The sequence below is a fragment of the Mustelus asterias genome, chromosome 30 (genome assembly GCF_964213995.1).
Source record: "Mustelus asterias chromosome 30, sMusAst1.hap1.1, whole genome shotgun sequence".
NCBI lineage: Eukaryota > Metazoa > Chordata > Chondrichthyes > Carcharhiniformes > Triakidae > Mustelus > Mustelus asterias.
Window position 1 is genome coordinate 450252 of NC_135830.1, and position 15540 is coordinate 465791.

A 15540-nucleotide genomic window follows, 5' to 3' on the forward strand; every position below is an offset into this window, starting at 1 on the left:
TCTGCACCGACCACAATCCCACCCAGGCCCTGCCCCCATATCATTACATATTTTAGGCCGCTAATCCTCTAATCTACGCGTCCCAGGACACTAAGGGGCAATTTTAGCATGGCCAATCAACTTAACCCACACATCTTTGGACTGTGGGAGGAAACCGGAGCACCCGGAGGAAACCCACGCAGACACGAGGAGAATGTGCAAACTCCACACAGACAGTGACCTGAGCCAGGAATCAAACCCAGGTCCCTGGAGCTGTGAAGCAGCAGTGCTAACCACTGTGCTACCGTGCCGCCCAAACAAGTTATGAAATCCTTGATAATGGACTCTAGCAACTTCCCCAGTACCGACATTAGGCTCACTGCTCTATAGAGTCAGAGCCATAGGGCCTGTTTCCATGCTGTAAATCTCTTCGGCCCAACTTGTCTGTGACACCCTTTTTTAAACCCCTAAGCTAGTCCCAATTGCCCCCATTTGGCCCATATCCTCTATACCCATCTTACCCATGTAACTGTAAATACTTTATAAAAGACAAAATTGTACCCGCCACTACTGCTACCTCTGGCAGCTTGTTCCAGACACTCACCATCCTCTGGACCCTTTTGTATCTCTCCCCTTAAACCTATGCCCTCTAGTTTTAGACTCCCCTACCTTTGGGAAAATATATTGACTATTCAGCTGATCTATAGTTCCGTTTTCTCTCTACCTTCCTTTTGAATAGTGGCCTTACATTAGTTACCTTCCAATATGTAGGAACCTGCCCAGAGGCCAAAGTACTGTGGGATGAAGATTATCAGGAACTGGAGATATATCCACCTTCAATCCCACCTATTTCTCAAAACCACTTCTCTGCTAATGCTGATTTCCGCAAGAAGTTTAACAAGACCAGGTTAAAGTCCAACAGGTTTATTTGGTAGCAAAGGCCACACAAGCTTTCGGAGCTCCAAGCCCCTTCTTGGAGCTCCGAAAGCTTGTGTGGCTTTTGCTACCAAATAAGCCTGTTGGACTTTAACCTGGTCTTGTTAAACTTCTTACTGTGTTCACCCCAGTCCAACGCCAACATCTCCACATCATGCTGATTTCCACCAGCTCCTCCATCATATTTCTCAGAACTTCTGGTTCATTATTCATGTTTTCTTTTGAAACGCTGCACTAAACCTCAGTCATTACAATTTAGCACTTTAACATGTGGACTTCAGCAAGACTTTTAAGATCCCACATGGGAGACTGATAGCAAAGATAAGGGCCCGAGATGCAAGGAAATTTGGCAAATTGGATCCAGAATTGGCTGGGTGGCAGGAAGCAGAGGGTGCTGGCCAAGGGGTGATTTTCAGTCTGGAAGATTGTGTCCAGTGGGGTCCCACAAGGATCAGTTTTGGGGCCCTTGCTGTTTGTGGTTTATATGAATGCATCCCAATGCATGTGACAATGATAAATCAAATGTAGAATGTAGAAAGGTTGGTCAGCAAGTTTGTGGATGATACAACAATTTGTGGGGGTTAAGGAGGAAGATAGCCCGAGATTACAGGAGGATATAGACGAGCTGGTTAGAAAGGCTGATCAGTGGCAAATGAAATTCAATCCAGATCAATGTGAGGTGATGTGCTTGGGCAGGACAAACAAGGTAAACATGAACAGCAGGACCCTGGCAAGATCCGAGGATCAGATGGACCTTGGTATGCATGTACAGTGGTCCCTTAAGGTAGCAGGGCAGGTGGATAAAGTGGTTAATAAGCCATATGGTATACTTGCCCTTTTTGGCCAAGGCATAGAGTTGAAGAGCAGGGAGAAATATACAAGACATTGATTAGGCCACAGCTAGAGTATAGTGTGCAGTTCTGGAATCCATATTATAGGAGGGTTATGACCACATTGGAAAGAGTGCAGAGGGTTCACGAGACTGGGCTCTGGAGTTTAGAAGAATGAGGGGAGATCAAATTGAGGTATACAAGATGATGAAAGGTATGGATAAAGTAGATGTGGAGCAGATGCTTCCTCTTGTGGGGCATTCTTGGACGAGAGGTCATAGTCTTAGGATAAGGGGTAGCAAATTTAAAACAGAGTTGAGGAGAAACTAATTCTCCCAAAGGGTTCTGAATCTGTGGATATCGCTACCCCAAAGTGCGGTGGATGCTGGGACAGTGAGTAAATTTAAGGAGGCGTTAGACAGATTTTTCACTGGTAATGGGTTGAAAGTTTATGGGGAGAAGGCAGGAAAATAGGGATGAGGAGCATATCGGCCATGATCGAATGGCGGAGCAGACTTGATGGACCGAATGGCCTAATTCTGCTCCTATATCTTATGAAGATTAACCAGGATGTTGGTAGATCTGGAGAGTTTGAATTATAAGAGAGATTGGATAGATTGTTTTCCTTGGAGCAGAGGAGACTGAGATGGGACAAGATGGAGATGTAGAAAGACAAGGGGCTTAAATAGACAGGAAGAAACTTTTCCTTTTTGGAGGGATCACATCCAGGGGGCATAGATTCACTGCAAGGGGCAGGGGGTTGAGAAGGGATGAGGGGAAATATTTTTTAAATAAAAAAGGGTGGTGGGACTCAGTGCCTGAAAGGGTGGTGGTGGAGGCAGAGACCCTTTTAACATTTAGGAAGTATTTAGATGTGTATTTACAATGACACGGCTAAGGCCCCAAGTGCTGGAAAATGGGATTAGAACTGTTGCATGGCTTGTCTTTGATCTGCACAGAGTGGATGGGCTGATGGGCCTTTTTCTATGCTGTATGACTATACCAGTAGGGATATCCTGGTCAGGAAGGCGAGGATCCTCCTGAGCCTGACCATGCCCAGATAACAACATGTCCTGGTCCCTTCACACCAACCTGACAGTTAAACAACCCATAAACACCTCTGTCAGCAGAAAGTTCAACATGTCCATTCTGACTCAATTTTCACAGATACACCATGGAAAGCATTCTTTCTGGTTGTATCACAGGTTGATATGGCTCCCACTCTGTCCAAGACTGCAAGAAACTGCAAGGGGTCATGAACACAGCCCAGTCCATCACACAAACCACCCCCCAACCATCGACTGTCTGCACTTCCTGCTTTCTCAGAAAAGCAGCCAGCATAATCAGAGACCCTATGCACCCTGGACCTTCTTCCAACAGAAGATAAAGTCAGAGTTCACGTACTAACTGAATCAAAAACAGCTTTTTCCCTGCTGCTATCAGACTTTTGAATGGACCTATCTTGCATGAAGTTGACCTTTCTCTACACCCTTTCTGCAACTATAATTGGGGGTGACAGTGGTTAGCACTGCTGCCTCACAGCACCATGGACCTGGGTTCAATTGCAGCCTCAGGTTAATGTCAGTGTGGAGCTTGCATTCTCCCGGGGAGGGGGGCAGCAGTGTTAGCTGGATAAATACGTGGGGTTATGGGAATCGGGCCTGGGTGGGATTGTGGTCAGTGCAGACTCGATGGGCCAAATGGCCTCCATCAGCACTGTAGGGATTCTATGTAACACTACATTCTGCACCCTCTCCATTCCTTCCCCCCTATGCACACTATGAACGGTATGCTTTGTCTGTATAGTGTGCAAGAAACAACTTTTTCACTCCATCCAAATACATGTGACAATAATAAATCAAATCAGATCAGGTTCAAAGGCTGAATGGGTGACCACTAACCCAAGGCGGAGAGAGAGATGGGGTTTCATAGACCCCACATCGGGAATACAGTGCACAGTTTTGATCCCCACATTTAAACCCGATGCTTACAATGCAGGCACAGCGAATGGTTCACGAGACTGGGCTCCGGGATGAGGTGACTGTCTTGTCATTTGACAATTTTGGAGTATTGTGTACAGTTTTGGTCACCTAGTTACAGGAAGGATGTAAATAAGATTGAAAGAGTGCAGAGAAGGTTCACAAGGATGTTGCCGGGACTTGAGAAGCTGAGTTACAGAGAGAGATTGAATAGGTTGGGACTTTATTCCCTGGAGCGTAGAAGATTGAGGGGAGATTTGATAGAGGTGTATAAGATTCTGATGGGGAAAGATAGAGTGAATGCAAGCAGGCTTTGTCCGCTGAGGCTAGGGGAGAAAAAAACCAGAGGGCATGGGTTAAGGGTGAAAGGAGAAAAGTTTAAAGGGAATATTAGGGGGGGCTTCTTCACGCAGAGAGTGGTGGGAGTGTGGAATGAGCTGCCGGATAAAGTGGTAAATGTGGGGTCACTTTTAACATTTAAGAAAAACTTGGACGGGTTCATGGATGAGAGGGGTGTGGAGGGATATGGTCCAAGTGCAGGTCAGTGGGACTAGGCATAAAATGGTTCGGCACAGACAAGAAGGGCCAAAAGGCCTGTTTCTGAGCTGTAATTTTCTATGGTTCTATGGACACTGAATAAATCGGCTTCAGGACTTGTGGAAACACTCGGTAGGGTGGGCAGGAAGGTCAGTTCCACAGGTCTCGGGAGTCAGAAACAATGAGGGCACAGTCTCGGGACAAGGGGCTGATGGTTTTGACCGAGAGGAGAAATTTCTCCACTTGAAAGGGTTGCCAATATTTGGAATTCTTGACCTCACTGTTGTGGAAGTGCTTGGACACATTTTCCCAGATGGGACACAAATTAAAGGGAGATGGGGAGTGGGCAAGAACAGTGTCGAAGCCCAAAGATCAGCTACAATGCCGAACAGGCAGTGTGGGCCACTCCTGCTCCCATCTCTCATGTACTACATTAAAATGCTGGTTAGGCCGCATTTGGAATACTTTGTCCATTTTCAAGTTTGATGACGACCCACCATAGTGGGTTGGATCTCAAACAATGACAAAGACGAGACAGAGTACAGGAAAGAGATAGAGAATCTGGTGAACTAGTGCAACAATAATCTCTCCCACAATGCCAACAAAATGAAGGAGATAGTCATCGACTTCAGGAAGCATAGTGGAGGGCATGCCCCTATCTACAGCAACAGGGGCGAAGTAGAAATGGTCGAGAGCTTCACGTTTTTAAGGTGTCTAGATCACCAACAACCTATCCTGGTCCCTCCATGTTTATGCAAGGAAGCCCAATGCCTCTACTTTCAAGAAACTAAGCAAATTTGGCATGTCTGCAACAACTAACTTCTACAGATGCACCATTGAAAGCATTCTTTCTGATTGCATCACAGTTTGGTATTACCCCTGCTCTGTCCAAGACCACAAGAAACTACAAAGGGTCATGAATGTAGCCCAGTCCTTCACTCAAACCAGCCTCCCATCCATTCTTCCCACCGTCTCGGAAAAGTAGCCAGCATAAATAAGCTCCCCACGCACCCCAGACATTCTCTCTTCCACTTTCTTTCGTCGGGAAAAAGATACAAAAGTCTGAGATCACATACCAACCAACTCAGACAGCTTTTTCCTTGCTGCCATTAGGCTTTTGAATGGACCTGCCTCACATTAAGTTGATCTTTCTCTGCACCCAACTATGACTAACACTACATTCTGCACCCTGATCTTTCCTTCTTCCCCCATGTACTTTATGTACAGTATGCAAGAAACAATACTTTCACTGTATACTAATACATGTGACCAAAATCAATCAAATCAATCCTGGCCACACTACCAGAAGGACATGGAGGCTTGGGAGAGAGAGGACAGAAGAGGTTTACCAGGAATGTTGCCTGGTATGGAGGGTCTTAGCTATGAGGAGAGATTGTTCTCCCTGGAAATATGAAGGTTGAGGGGGGACTTGGTAGAAATTTATAAAAAATTATGAGGGGGATAGATAAGGTGAGCAGTTGGAAGCTTTTTCCCAGGGCAGAAATGACAATCACAAGGAGGCACAAGTTCAAGGCAAGTTCAGTAGAGATATGGTGGTGGTGGCCTGGAAAGCACTGCCAAGTGAGATGGTTGAGGCAGATACGTTAAGTGACATTTAAGACTTATCTTGGTAGGTAGATGAACAAGCAGGGCATAGAGGGATAGAGGCAGATGGTCTAGATAGGACAACATGATCAGCACAGGTTTAGTGGGCTGAAGGACCTGTTCCTGTGCTGTTCTTCGTACTCACAAGGACTGAGAAGCATTCTCCATCAGGGGTGTCTGAGCGACCAGTGCTGGTCTCCTGGCTGAAGGTGTAGGTGGAATTTCAGCCATGTTGGGTCTCGGGCCTGTGGATGGTCTCCTGGCTGGAGGTGTAGCTGGGATTTCAGCCATGTTGGGTCTCGGGCCTGTGGATGGTCTCCTGGCTGGAGGTGTAGCTGGGATTTCAGCCATGTTGGGTCTCAGGTCTGTGGATGGTCTCCTGGCTGGAGGTGTAGTCTGGTTTTCAGTAACTCTGCAGTCTGTTGCAAAGAGGAAACATTTCAGCTATTAATGACTCAAACCCTGAAGAGTGCAAGAGCTTTTAGCAGCCATCCCCCAACAAGTCCCTGCATTGAGTCCACAGTCACCAAGAAAGAAGAATGTGCAACCTGGGTAATGAGCAAGGCTCCACAGGACTCAGAAGGGTCTGGGTGAGCCAGGTTGATTCCTGGGATCGCAGGTCTGTCATACATGGAGAGACCATGGTCGGTTAGGATTGTATTCACTGGAAATTCTGTGAGGAGGGTATCTCAGAAACTTATTAAATTCTAAGTGCGCACAGTGGCTCGAGCTGCTGCCTTATAGCTCCAGGGACCTGGGTGACTGCATGGAGTTTGCACATTCCCCCAGTGTCTGCAAGGGTTTCCTCCGGGTACAATAATTTCCTCCCACACTACAAAGGTGTGGGGGTTAGGTGGATTGACCATGATAAATTGCCCCTTAGTGTCAGGGGGACTACTATACTCACCTGATGGAGTTGCACTCGGAAAGCTCGCGATACCAAATAGACCTGTTGGATTTTAGCCTGGTGTGGAGACTTCAGAGGATTAGATAGGGTGGATAGTGAGAGCCTTTTTCCTCAGATGGTGTTGGCTAGCACGAGGGGACATAGCTTTAAATTGAGGGGTGAGAGATATAGGACAGATGTTAGAGGTAGGTTCTTTACTCAGTAGTAAGGGCGTGGAATGCCCTGCCTGCAACAGTGGTGGACTCAGCAACGTCGAGAGCGTTCAAGTGGTTATTGGATATGGATGATATTGGAATAGTGTAGATTAGAGGGGCTTTAGATTGGTACCACTGGTCGGCGCAACATCGAGGGCCGAAGGGCCTGTACTGCGCTGTAATGTTCTATGTTCTTACTGTACTACAGAAAGTAGTTAAGGCCCAAACGTTGTCTGATTTCAAGAAGAAATTAGATACAACTCTTGGGGCTAATGAATATGGGGGATCATGGTACTGAACTCAATGATCAGCCATAATCAAAATTAATGTCAGTGCAGGCTCGAAGGACCTACTCCTGCTTCTAGTTTCTACGTATCCTCCACTGGCGGCATGGCAAATTTTAGAACCTGAGCACAAACCAAGTACATAACCAAGGTGCCCAAAATTAATGAAGGCAGAAGACTGTCATGGCAAATTTTGACCAAAAAAATAGGAGTCCACTGGAGACAGGAAGCCAAAGATCAGAATCCTAGAATCTCCACAATGCAGAAGGAGGCCATTCAGCCGAGAGTCTGCACCAACCACAATCCCACCAGGCCCTATCCCCATAACCCCATGCATTTACCCTTGCTAGTCCCCTTGACCTCTTTTTAGGGCAAACCAAATAAACAAACTCAGATTAAGTTAGGACAAAGTAAAAGGGGCAGCTCCCCAAAAGGAGGGGGGAAACGGCCCGAACAGAAATCAAAGTACAAAGGAAACTTAAAAATATCAAATTAAAATGTGATTGTCAGGGTCGATAACGCACCCCAACCCCTGCGGTGCCCAACGGGTGCGGAAGGCGTTAACCGCACCCGTGGACACCGCATGCTCCCTCTCCAGGGACACCCGGCCACGAACGTAGCCACGGTAGAGGGGCAGACAGTCAGGATGGATAACCCCCTCGATCGCCCGCTGCCTGGACTGGTAAATGGCGCGTTTCGCCAGGCCCAGGAGCAGGTTCACGAGGAGGTCGCCATCCCGACCCTCCCCTCTCTGCACCGGGTGTCCGTAGATCAGGAGCGTGGGACTGAAGTGCAAACAAAACATCAATAAAAGGTTCTTTAGGAAAACAAAAAGGGAGTGCAGCCTAAGACACAAAACATAGACTCATTGCGTCTTGGAAGTGCAGCAGAGAGGGAGAGATTCGCGAGAGGAGTGCTGCGGGTAAGCGCTGTTATTTTTAACTTACTTTTTCGCGGGTTTTTTCTTTAAAAATATCTAAACCCGGAAGTGGTCGCGCAGGGAGGTCTGGGAGAGATAGATTTTTTTTTTCCACAATAAATTGGAACAGAGGGGAATCCCGATACTCTACACTTGTAGAGTATCCCACCCTCCCTCCTCCTCTAACCTAAAAAAAAAGACCCAGTGAGAGCAGGGCTTTGGAGAAAACAGGAGGAGGAAAGGTAAGTTTAAAATTTTCATTCACTTTTTTTTTCCCTGTGTGTTTAAAGGGGCAATTATGAGTGTGAGGCCAGTATGTTGTTCCCAATGTAGGATGTGGGAGGTCCTGGAGGCTCCTAGCCTCCCGGACGACCATATCTGTGCTGGGTGTGTTGAGCTGCGGTTCCTAAGGGACCATGTTAGGGAACTGGAATTGCAGCTCGAGGACCTTCGCCGGGTTAGGGATAGTGAGGAGGTCATTGACAGGAGCTATCAGCAGGTGGTCACACCGGGACCACGGGAGGAGGGTAACTGGGTAACAGTGAGGAAGGAGAAAGCTCAGTTGATGGTGAGCACCCCGGTGGATGTGCCCCTTAATAATAAGTACTCCTGTCTGAGTACTACTGGGGTGGACAGCCCACCTGGGGGAAGCAGCGGTGGCAGTGTCTCTGGAGCTGAGCCTGGCCCAGTAGTGCAAAAGGGTAAGGAAAGGAGGGTAGTGCTAATTGGGGACTCTACGGTGAGGGGGTCAGATAGGCGTTTTTGCGGACACAGACGGGACTCTCGGATGGTGGTTTGTCTCCCTGGTGCAGGGGTCCGGGATGTCTCTGGTCGAGTCCCAGAAATCCTGAAGGGGGAGGGAGAGGAGCCGAAGGTCGTGATGCATATAGGTACTGCTGACATAGGTAGGAAGAGGGAAGGGGTCATGAAAAAAGAATATAGGGAGTTAGGTAGACAGCTGAGAAAGAGGAATGCAAAGGTAGTAATCTCGGGATTGCTGCCTGTGCCGCGGGAGAGTGAGAACAGGAATCGGTGGAGAATGAATGCGTGGCTGAGGGACTGGAGCAAGGGACAAGGATTTGGGTACTTGGATCATTGGGACCTCTTTAGGGGCAGGTGTGACCCGTTTAAAAAAGACGGGTGGCACTTGAATCCCAGGGGGACCAATATCCTGGCGGGAAGGTTGGCTAAGGCTACTGGAGAGACTTTAAACTAGAAAGGTTGGGGGGAGGGAATCGAAATGAGGGGACTGAGAGCGAGGAGGTTAGCTCGCAAATAGATAAGGAATGTAAACAGGGTAAGAGGGAGGTTAGACGAGTGATGGAGAAGGGAAGTGCTCAGGCTGAAGGTCTGAGATGTGTCTATTTTAATGCCAGGAGTGTAGTGAATAAAGTGGATGAGCTTAGAGCGTGGATTGCTGCTTCGAATTGTGATGTGGTGGCCATTACGGAGACTTGGATGTCTCAGGGACAGGACTGGGTGCTTCAGGTGCCGGGTTTTAGATGTTTCAGGAAGGACAGGGAGGGAGGCAAGAGAGGGGGGGGGGAGTGGCACTGTTGATCAGGGATAGTGTCACGGCTGTAGAGAAGGTGGACGCCGTGGAGGGATTGACTACGGAGTCTCTGTGGGTGGAGGTTAGGAACAGGAAGGGGTCGGTAACGTTGCTGGGTGTTTTCTATAGGCCGCCCAATAGTAACAGAGATGTTGAGGAGCAGATGGGGAAACAGATCCTGGAGAGATGTAGGAATAACAGAGTTGTCATGATGGGAGATTTTAATTTCCCAAACATAGATTGGAATATCCCTAGGGCTAGGGGTTTGGATGGAGAGGAGTTTGTTAGGTGTGTCCAGGAGAGTTTCCTGACACAGTATGTGGATAAGCCTACTAGAGGAGAGGCTGTACTTGATCTGGTGCTGGCTAATGAACCTGGACAGGTGGAGGATCTCTCGGTGGGTGAGCATCTTGGGGATAGCGATCATAATTCTATCTCCTTCACGATAGCATTGGAAAGAGATAGGATCAGGCAGGCTAGGAAAGTGTTTCTCTGGAGTAAAGGGAAATACAGTGTCATCAGGGAGGAAATTAGACGGGTAAATTGGAAGGAGGCATTCTTGGGGAAAAGTACCGAAGGAAAGTGGAGGATTTTCAAGGAATGTTTGTCTGGAGCTCTGCATGACAACGTTCCGATGAGACAGGGGGGTGTTGGTAGGGTACGGGAACCGTGGTGCACGAAGGTTGTGATGAACCTGGTGAATAAGAAAAGAGAGGCGTACAGAAGGTTCAGAGAGCTAGGAGGTGTTAAGGATTTAGAGGAGTATACGGGATGTAGGAAGGAGCTTAAGAAGGAAATTAGGAGAGCGAGAAGGGGTCATGAGAAGGCCTTGGCGGGTAAGATTAAGGAGAATCCCAAGGCTTTCTACAAATATGTCAAGAGTAAAAGGATGAGATGTGAAGGCATAGGACCCTTAAAAGGTGAAGGGAGAAAAGTTTGTGCGGAACCGTTAGAAATGGCGGAGCTGCTTAATGAATACTTTACCTCGGTATTCACGGTGGAAAGGGATCTGGGTGGTTGTACTGCTGGTGTGCGGTGGACAGAAAGGATCGAGCATGTGGACATAAAGAAAGAGGATGTGTTGGAACTATTGAATGGCATCAAGGTTGGTAAGTCGCCGGGACCGGATGGGATGTACCCCAGGTTACTGTGGGAGGCGAGGGAGGAGATTGCGGAGCCTTTGGCGATGATCTTTGCATCGTCGATGGAGACGGGAGAGGTTCCGGAGGATTGGAGGATTGCAGATGTGGTCCCTATATTCAAGAAAGGGAACAGGGACAGCCCGGGAAATTACCGACCGGTGAGTCTAACCTCAGTGGTTGGTAAGTTGATGGAGAGGATCCTGAGAGACAGGATTTATGATCATCTAGAGAAGTTTAGTATGATCAAAAGTAGTCAGCACGGCTTTGTCAAGGGCAGGTCGTGCCTTTCGAGCCTGGTTGAGTTCTTTGAAAATGTGACCAAACACATTGACGAAGGAAGAGCGGTGGATGTGGTCTATATGGACTTCAGCAAGGCGTTCGATAAGGTCCCCCATGCAAGACTTCTTGAGAAAGTGAGAGGGCATGGGATCCAAGGGGCTGTTGCCTTGTGGATCCAGAACTGGCTTGCCTGCAGAAGGCAGAGAGTGGCTGTGGAGGGGTCTTTCTCTGCATGGAGGTCAGTGACCAGTGGAGTGCCCCAGGGATCTGTTCTGGGACCCTTGCTGTTTGTCATTTTCATAAATGACCTGGATGAGGAAGTGGAGGGATGGGTTGGTAAGTTTGCTGACGACACCAAGGTAGGTGGTGTTGTGGATAGTTTGGAGGGATGTCAGAAGTTGCAGCGAGACATAGATAGAATGCAAGACTGGGCGGAGAAGTGGCAGATGGACTTCAACCCGGATAAGTGTGTGGTGATCCATTTTGGCAGATCCAATGGGATGAAGCAGCAGTATAATATGAAGGGTACCATTCTTAGCAGTGTAGAGGATCAGAAGGACCTTGGGGTCCGGGTCCATAGGACTCTTAAATCGGCCTCGCAGGTGGAGGATGCGGTCAAGAAGGCGTACGGCGTACTGGCCTTCATTAATCGAGGGATTGAGTTTAGGAGTCGGGAGATAATGCTGCAGCTTTATAGGACCCTGGTTAGACCCCACTTGGAGTACTGCGCGCAGTTCTGGTCACCTCATTACAGGAAAGATGTTGAAGCCATTGAAAGGGTGCAGAGGAGATTTACAAGGATGTTGCCTGGATTGGGGGGCATGCCTTATGAGGATAGGTTGAGGGAGCTTGGTCTCTTCTCCCTGGAGAGACGAAGGATGAGAGGTGACCTGATAGAGGTTTACAAGATGTTGAGAGGTCTGGATAGGGTAGACTCTCAGAGGCTATTTCCAAGGGCTGAAATGGTTGCTACGAGAGGACACAGGTTTAAGGTGCTGGGGGGTAGGTACAAAGGAGATGTCAGGGGTAAGTTTTTCACTCAGAGGGTGGTGGGTGAGTGGAATCGGCTGACGTCGGTGGTGGTGGAGGCAAACTCGTTGGGGTCTTTTAAGAGACTTCTGGATGAGTACATGGGATTTAATGGGATTGAGGGCTATAGATAGGCCTAGAGGTGGGGATGTGATCGGCGCAACTTGTGGGCCGAAGGGCCTGTTTGTGCTGTGGCTTTCTATGTTCTATGTTCTATAGACATGGTCCACCACTAGGGTCAATTGAGCATGGCCAATCCACCTAACCACACCTCTTCAGACTGTGGGAGAAAACCCACGCAGAGAGCCTGTAAACTCTACACAGACAGCCACCCAAGTTGGGAATTGAACCGGATCCTTGGCGCTGTGAGGCAGCAGTGCCACCATGCCCGCCCTCCCTCACTAGTATGATGTGTCAGTTAGATGGCCTAGCCAAACCAAATTGCCCCTTACTGTCAGGGGGACTAGCAGGGTAAATATGTAGGGTCACAGGATTAGCGCCCAGGTGGGATCATTTTCAGTGCGCACTTGATGTGCCAAATGGCCTCCTACTGCACTGTACAGATTTTTTAACAAGTAACTGGTGCTCAAAGATCCATTGAGTAGGCAACTGATACAAATCCATACCTGACCGATTAGACTCTTCCTGATGAACTATGGGACGAAGAATCACCATTGGCACTCCACACTTCAAAGGTGTTAATGGCAAACTCAGTTTGGTGGAATTCGGCATTTGAAGGCACTCCCCTCACTGTTACTGGCTGGTGTTTTCATCTAACCTGTATTGCAAACAAGCAGCACTTTAACGTCAACCAGGTCGAGAACACCATAATCAGTAAATACAAGACACGACTAAAAATGAAACTGAGGACTATAAATTGTATGCATTCCTGGTCATCAAACTTAAAAGTTTAAGCGCTTATTCATTAGCGTCACAAGTAGGCTTAAATCAACACTGCAATGTGGTCACAGATTCCCCTGGTCGTCACATTCTGGCACCTGTTCATGTACACGGAGGGAGAATTAGCAGGGTTTGGGGGTGGGGGGTCCAGAACTTCAGGTTATAGTTTGAGGGTAAGGGGTAAAGCGTTTAGAACCGAGGGGAGGAAAAATTTCCTCATCCAGAGAGTGGCGAATGTATGGAATTCACCACAGAAAGTAGTTTTTTAAAAGTTTGATTTATTGTCAAACGTATTGGGATACAGTGAAAAAAAGTATTGTTTCTTACACAGAGAACATAGGGGAGAAGGAAAGGAGAGGGTGCAGAATGTTGTTACAGTCATAGCTAGAGAGAGTGTAGAGAAAGAACAACTTGGGGCCATTCAAAAATCTAATGACAGCAGGGAAGAAGCTGTTCTTGAAGCGCTTGATACGTGTCCGCAAACTTTTGTATCTTTCTCTGATGGGAGAGAGTTATATCTGGGGTGCATTGAGGCCAAAACATTGTGTGATTTCAAGAAGAAATTAGATACAACTCTGGGAGCTAAAATGATATTTCAGAGAAGGGACAAGTGGGGAAAAAAACAGGATATTGAATTTGAGGATCATAGAAAAATGTAGAGCAGGAGGCCATTCGGCCCATCAAGTCTGCACCGACCACAATCCCACCCAGTCCCTAGCCCCATGCATTTACCTTAGCTAGTCCCCTTGACACTAAAGGGTAATTTTTGCATGGCCAATCCACCTAACCCACACATCTTTGGACTGTGGGAGGAAACTGGAGCACCCGGAGGAAACCCACATAGGCAAGGCAGGAACATGCAAATGCCACATAGACAGTGACCCGAGGCTGGAATTGAACCCGGGTTCCTGACACTACGAGGCAGCAGTGCTAACCACTGTGCCACCCAACAGCAAAGGTAAAGTCACCATAGGCTGCTCTCTCCTTTGAAGGGGGGGGGGGGGGGGGGAGGGCGGCCGCGAGAAGAGAGGGAGAACTGACTGCTGGCAATTTTAACCCGAGGATCACCACACCTCAACCAAGGGGGTAAGGCAGGCCTTCAAGAATAATCTCAGCCAGCACAGGAATTGAACCCACACTGCTGGTGTTATTCTACATCACAAACTAGCCATCCAGCCAACTGAGCTAATCAACACCAACTATTCAATGAATGGCAGAATGGCCTACTCCTCCTTGTAAGTGTATTCAAAATCTGAACCAGAAAACAAAAAATTAAAAATCCACTCCATCTTGAAGAAAATCTTAATGCCACGATCTAATTGGAATTAGGAGTTATTGGCAGCACGGTGGCGAGCACTGCCGCTTCAGTGCCAGGGACCCAGGTTCAATGCCCAGCTTGGGTCACTGTCTGTGTGGAGTCTGCAGAGTTTCCTCCAGTCTCTTTACACAGTCTGAAAGATACGCTGGCTAGGTGCATTGGACATGTTAAATTCTCCCTCACTGTACCTAAACATAACTTCATGCAGTGCTAATGTAAGCCTACTTGTGACACTAGTAACAAATCAATTCATTGCAATCAACACTCAAGAACCTTTGCCAGATTCAACTCAAACCAGTTGGGTTGCCGATTAATATGTGAAATAACAAGAGAAAAATGAATAAAATACAACTTACTGAGTCTGAGGTTTATCCTATCGTCAACCAGCACTCCAGGTCCTCTTGAAACCCCTACAAATAAAGAAAACACAGCTGTGCTGGACACTCATTTATAGAGAGACTCCAATCAGTTACTGGCCAATCAGATTCAATCATAGAGAGATGCCAATTGCCTGACAGCCAATCAGATCTTTCTTATAGAAAGACTCCAAAAAGTTCATGACCAATCAGATTGCAATGATAGAGGGAGAAGGAAAGGGTCCAATCAAAGGCTGACCTTATGGAGGTTTAGAAAATTAGGAGGGGTATAAAATCCCTGCAGTGCAGAAGGAGACCATTTGGCCCATTGAGCCTGCAAAGCCTACAATCCCATGTAGGCCCTAACCGCGTGTATTCACCCTGATAATCCCCTTGGCATTAAGGGTCAATTTATCATGGTCAATCTGGCTAATCTGCACATTTTTGGACTGTGGGAGGAAACCAGTCAACCCGGAGGAAACCCACACAGACATGGGGAGAACCTACAAACTCCACAGACAGTCACCTGAGGCTGGAATTGAACCTGGATCCCTGGCACTGTGAGGCAGCATTGCTAACCACTGTGCCACTGTACTGCCCCAAAGGTTTCTAAAAGTACCTGGAGTACTAGCTGATGGAACAGCCAAGGTATGCTCCCCAGGGTAGGGGAGAAAACTAGAGGGCACAGGTTTAAGGTGAGAGGGGAAAGATTTAAAAGGGACCTGGGGCGCAACATTTTCATACAGGGTGATGTGTGTATGGAATGAGCTGCCAGAGGAGGTGGTAGAGGTGGG

At 47.7% G+C, this 15540-nt stretch overlaps 1 protein-coding gene across 1 annotated transcript in view; it reads right to left on the minus strand.

Moving 5' to 3' along the window:
- Positions 1–14800, minus strand: part of LOC144480955 (uncharacterized) — a 35620-nt gene extending 20820 nt beyond the window's left edge. The window contains exons 1-3 of the mRNA XM_078200570.1: positions 14747–14800; positions 12799–12950; positions 6012–6285 (exon numbers count right to left, since the gene is read on the minus strand). Of these exons, the coding sequence (XP_078056696.1) occupies positions 6012–6285; positions 12799–12904 (380 nt within the window). The 5' untranslated portion in view covers positions 12905–12950; positions 14747–14800. The remainder of the gene's footprint in view (positions 1–6011; positions 6286–12798; positions 12951–14746) is intronic.
- Between the last annotated feature and the right edge of the window lie 740 nt (positions 14801–15540).